The 4,127-nt window shown below is 48.6% G+C and overlaps 1 protein-coding gene across 1 annotated transcript in view; it reads right to left on the reverse strand.

Moving 5' to 3' along the window:
* Positions 1 to 4,127, reverse strand: part of LOC106940787 (apoptosis-stimulating of p53 protein 1-like) — a 36,763-nt gene that overhangs the window by 26,042 nt on the left and 6,594 nt on the right. The window contains exons 5-8 of the mRNA XM_015023613.1: positions 3,520 to 3,713; positions 3,360 to 3,418; positions 2,211 to 2,588; positions 935 to 1,124 (exon numbers count right to left, since the gene is read on the reverse strand). Coding sequence (XP_014879099.1) covers positions 935 to 1,124; positions 2,211 to 2,588; positions 3,360 to 3,418; positions 3,520 to 3,713 — 821 coding nt within the window. The remainder of the gene's footprint in view (positions 1 to 934; positions 1,125 to 2,210; positions 2,589 to 3,359; positions 3,419 to 3,519; positions 3,714 to 4,127) is intronic.

Genomic DNA, 4,127 nt, shown 5'->3' on the forward strand with positions numbered 1-4,127 from the left:
AGAACTACATAATATTAGCTCGGTGTGATGTGAATTTTATTTTTCATTTGTATTTAAAAAATAATAAAGTTCATGATCTGAGTCTTTATCATTATGAATGGGCCAGGAACATTTCTTATAAGACAAAATAAAATATCTGGGCTCATTTAGTCCATCAGAACCAGAACCTCGAGGTTCTCCATTGCTGAGTGTCGCTGCATATCAGCGGAGAGATGACCGCAGCTGCTGCGCTCCAGACCGCAATATGGAGAATCTCCCCACTGGACCAGAACCGAACCGAATCGCATATTAATCTGTTACAGAGAGCAACTTTCCACTGGAAAGTGTCTGCCCTTGTGATTCTCGGGTAACTGTTCTGTTCGTGGCTGTACTTTAATAATCAGACCAAGTTTACTTTGTGGCTGCAGCAGCAGGTGTGTTGATTGACACCCATTTTGTCTGATTTGAAGAAGGTGGGGGGCCAACTTCACTCAGGTGCTAAATATGCTAGTGCGGGTTATTTCCAGCCATTTCTTCAAGTCGCCATCCCTCCCCTCAATAGCTGTAGGTAGCGGTAAAACAATACTGCCGCATTTAAGCTGTGAAAACTGGAGTTCGCACATATTTTATAGCCTAAAACCTCTGTGGAAAGCCAGTTAGCGAGTTGCTAACCCGCAAACAAATGTCGGTTCCGGTTAGCAACGGAAGTCGTACCCATAATTCACGCAAAGCATCATGGGGCATAGGAATAAGGTGGATACCATAGACATAATATAAGCTTATATTATGTCTATGGTGGATACGTTAAATAACTTGATTTCTGTAACTCGCCACATCCAGGTGGCCAGATACTGCCACCTGCAGGTGGGAGGTAGCATCTCTTCAAGCTGATGCTTTTCAACATTTATTCAGAAAATTCATAAAATTAAAAAGAAAAATCACAATTATGCATCACAGGAAGAAAAATAGCAGGGATCTTTTGATTTTGCACAAATTTCCACAACAACCGGAGGAGCTGTTCGCAGTGGCTGCTTCGCTGCTGCTGTTACCTTGGCCATCAGCATCTGCTGCTGCGCCTCGATCTGCTGCTGCTGCCTGGTGGCCATTTCCTGGAGCTCAGAGAGGGTTAGCTCTACCTGCGGGACCTGCACACACACACACACACACACACACACACACACACACACAGAGTAAAGGACATTTTAACAGTGAGTGTCTCCAGAGCAGAGGTAGGTTTGGTTTAGAAAAACTTTTCCTGTCTGATTATTAAAACTGAAAGCTTTCTGCAGTAACTTCAGAACAAGTTGGCTCTAAATATGTTGAGTCACTGGTTACCAAGGTGATTCCCTGGTGTTCATGGGAGCAGCAGCACTGATGAAAACAGTTGCTGTGGCCACCATGCGATGGCAGCATGGACAGGTTAGAGGTTCTGCTGCAGGTGAAGCACCTGGCCACTGAACTTCATCTTCCTGCTACAGCTCAGATCAGTTAGCTGTTAGCCAGAAGAGCTACTCTTTACTTCCCTCTAGTGGTGAAGCATAGGCATGCTAACCACTCAGGTCTGATGTTTTTCATATTTCCCATCAGTCACTACAGTTTTAGGATGAAGGGCATTTTCAAGATGGCTGACATATTTGAGCCTCTTAAAACATTTTTTGCCTTAAGATGTTTCCCATCTTCATGACAGATGAACTTTATAAAATGTGGCAGAATCATAACCTGAGGACTGCAGCTAGCGAGTCATCATGGTTAGCTTTAGCTTCTGCTAATCTTTAATGTGATTAGCACTTTAGCATTAGCATGTTTTTGTAAGCAGTTTAGTATAATTTTGTGTGTAGCAGTTTAGCTTTAGCTTCTGCCATTTTCTTTTCAAGTGTTTAATGGATTACTGTTAGCATGGCTAAGATTTTTGTTTAGCAAATTAGTGGTTGGAAACACCAGAACCCCTCAGAACCCTCCAGAACCTCTAGAATCTCCAGAACCCTTCAGAACCTCCAGAGCCTCCAGAACATTCAGAGCCTCCAGAACCTCTAGAACATCCAGAACCTCCAGAACCTTCAGAACATCCAGAGCCTCCAGAACATCCAGAACCTCCAGAACCCTGTGTCTGGTTCTGCTGGGCTCCTTATCTTGGTGGAGCCAGCAGAAGTTCAGCCGGTGTAGTCGATGTGTGGTGATGTCCAGCAGAACTCTGCCGGTTCCGCAGGCCCGGTCCGGCCCGGCTGCAGTACCTGCAGATTGTCCCAGGTGATCCTGCAGGAGCGGACTTTGATCTTGCTGCATTGTCCTTCCACCGTGAACTCCTGCACCAGGTCCACTTCGTTCCACTCCATGGTCCCGGCCGGGCCGGTCCGGCAGGGGAAACCGGACCAGACCAGAACTTTATCTGGTGTCGAGCTCAGGTCTACCTCAGATACAGTCTTCTTGGCGAGTTCTGCTGTGGGAACCGGGTCAGAACCAGCATGTTCTGTTTCTCTCCTCGTCCTGCTGCAGCTCTTTGCTGCGACACCCCCCCTCCCCCGTCTCTCGCCCGTCTCCTCTCTCTCTCTACTGCAGCAGAGCCGGCTTAGCCCCGCCCCCTCCAGATGTGCTTGATGAGGAAGATGATGCTGCCAGACCGAAGTACAGAGGGAACGTCCTGCCGGCTGCGTCACGCTGCAGGACAGACGACTCGGTCCGACATTCTGCTGGTCCAGATGTGAATCCAGGATGTGGTCAGATCAGAAAAATTGACAGAGAAATGGTGGAGGATAGTCTGGAGCGGATCAGAACCGGAATCTGGACCGGATCAGGAGTTTAGCCCAATTCTGGGTCCAGAATAATCTGGTTATTGGTGCAGATGAACTGAATCTTTTGGTGTGAACAGTTCTTTTTCATTTTCATTTTCAACCACTGCACTCGCTGCTAACTGCTAACCACTCACAGTTAACCGTTAGCCACTAATCACTAGCCGCTAATAACTGACAGTTAACCATTAGCCGCTAATCACTAGCCGCTAACCACTCACAGCTAACCACTAGCCTCTATCTGCTAACTGCTTTGTTAATAAAAAGTCTGGTTCTGCTTCTGCTGAGCCCAGGTTGGCCCGGTTCTGGTGCGGTCTGGTTCGGGTCGGACACTGACATCATCCTCCTGCTTCCTGTGAGGCCCCACCCCCTCACAGCTGATGTCACTTAAAGCTGCAGGCATCCTCTTAAAGCGACAACGTCCCATTAAACACACAGCCGCTGCATCTCATGGCGTTGCCATGGAGATGGATGTCTTGCATGTCCACCAGTCCTGTCCCCGTCCTGACCTGATCTCAGGCTACAGGTCAAAGGTCAAAACTTCTCCGTTCCAGGACGCTGGTTCTGTTCAACCAATAAACCATCAGAACTAACCTGCAGCGGCCCGGTTCTGCTACTGACACTCGGTTCTGGTACCTGGGGAGACGGAGACTCTGCAAGGTGAGAAGAAGAGGAGCAAGAGGAGGAGCTTTCAGACAATCCTCTTAACCCGGTTATGTCATGGACCAGGATAATCCTGCCTTCACTGACCGACCTGACCGGATCAGAACCGGGTCATCACTGCAGCAGCCGAGGTTCAACACGGAGGAGGAAAAGGAGGAAGAGGAGCTGGCTGTTTCTACTGAGTTACTCAGAGACCAGACCGTCCTCAGCAGTCCGGTCCGGCCCGGTCCAGACCCAGTTTGATCACCACCACTTAGTGCTGGAGCCATATAATGATGACTGTCACTAATCCAGGATTACACACACACACACACACACGTATGACTGTCTCAGACTATTTTTAGGTTCTGATCCGCCTTCAGTCCAGACTCTGCTGGTTCTGACCAAGTCCAATTCAACTGTAAAACTAAAGCAGGTTCCTTCACTTACAGCTTTACTTTCACTAGATCAGAGGTTCCCAAACTGGGGGGCGCGCCCCCTAGGGGTGGCGCCCTGTCATTGCGGGGGGGGGGCGCGGGAAGCCGTCTGGATGAAAAAAACAAAAACAAAACATAAATACTGTATGCGCTGGGTTTTTACCAGCGCATACAGTATCCATGGGGGGGGGAGGGGCGCATAAAATGTTTAGAAACCACTCGGGGGGGGGGGGGGGGGGGGGAGAAAAAAGTTTGGGGAACCGGGGGATAGGTAAATAAAAGC

Source organism: Poecilia latipinna, unplaced genomic scaffold, assembly GCF_001443285.1.
Source record: "Poecilia latipinna isolate Pla-1442-1.1 unplaced genomic scaffold, P_latipinna-1.0 Scaffold3360, whole genome shotgun sequence".
NCBI lineage: Eukaryota > Metazoa > Chordata > Actinopteri > Cyprinodontiformes > Poeciliidae > Poecilia > Poecilia latipinna.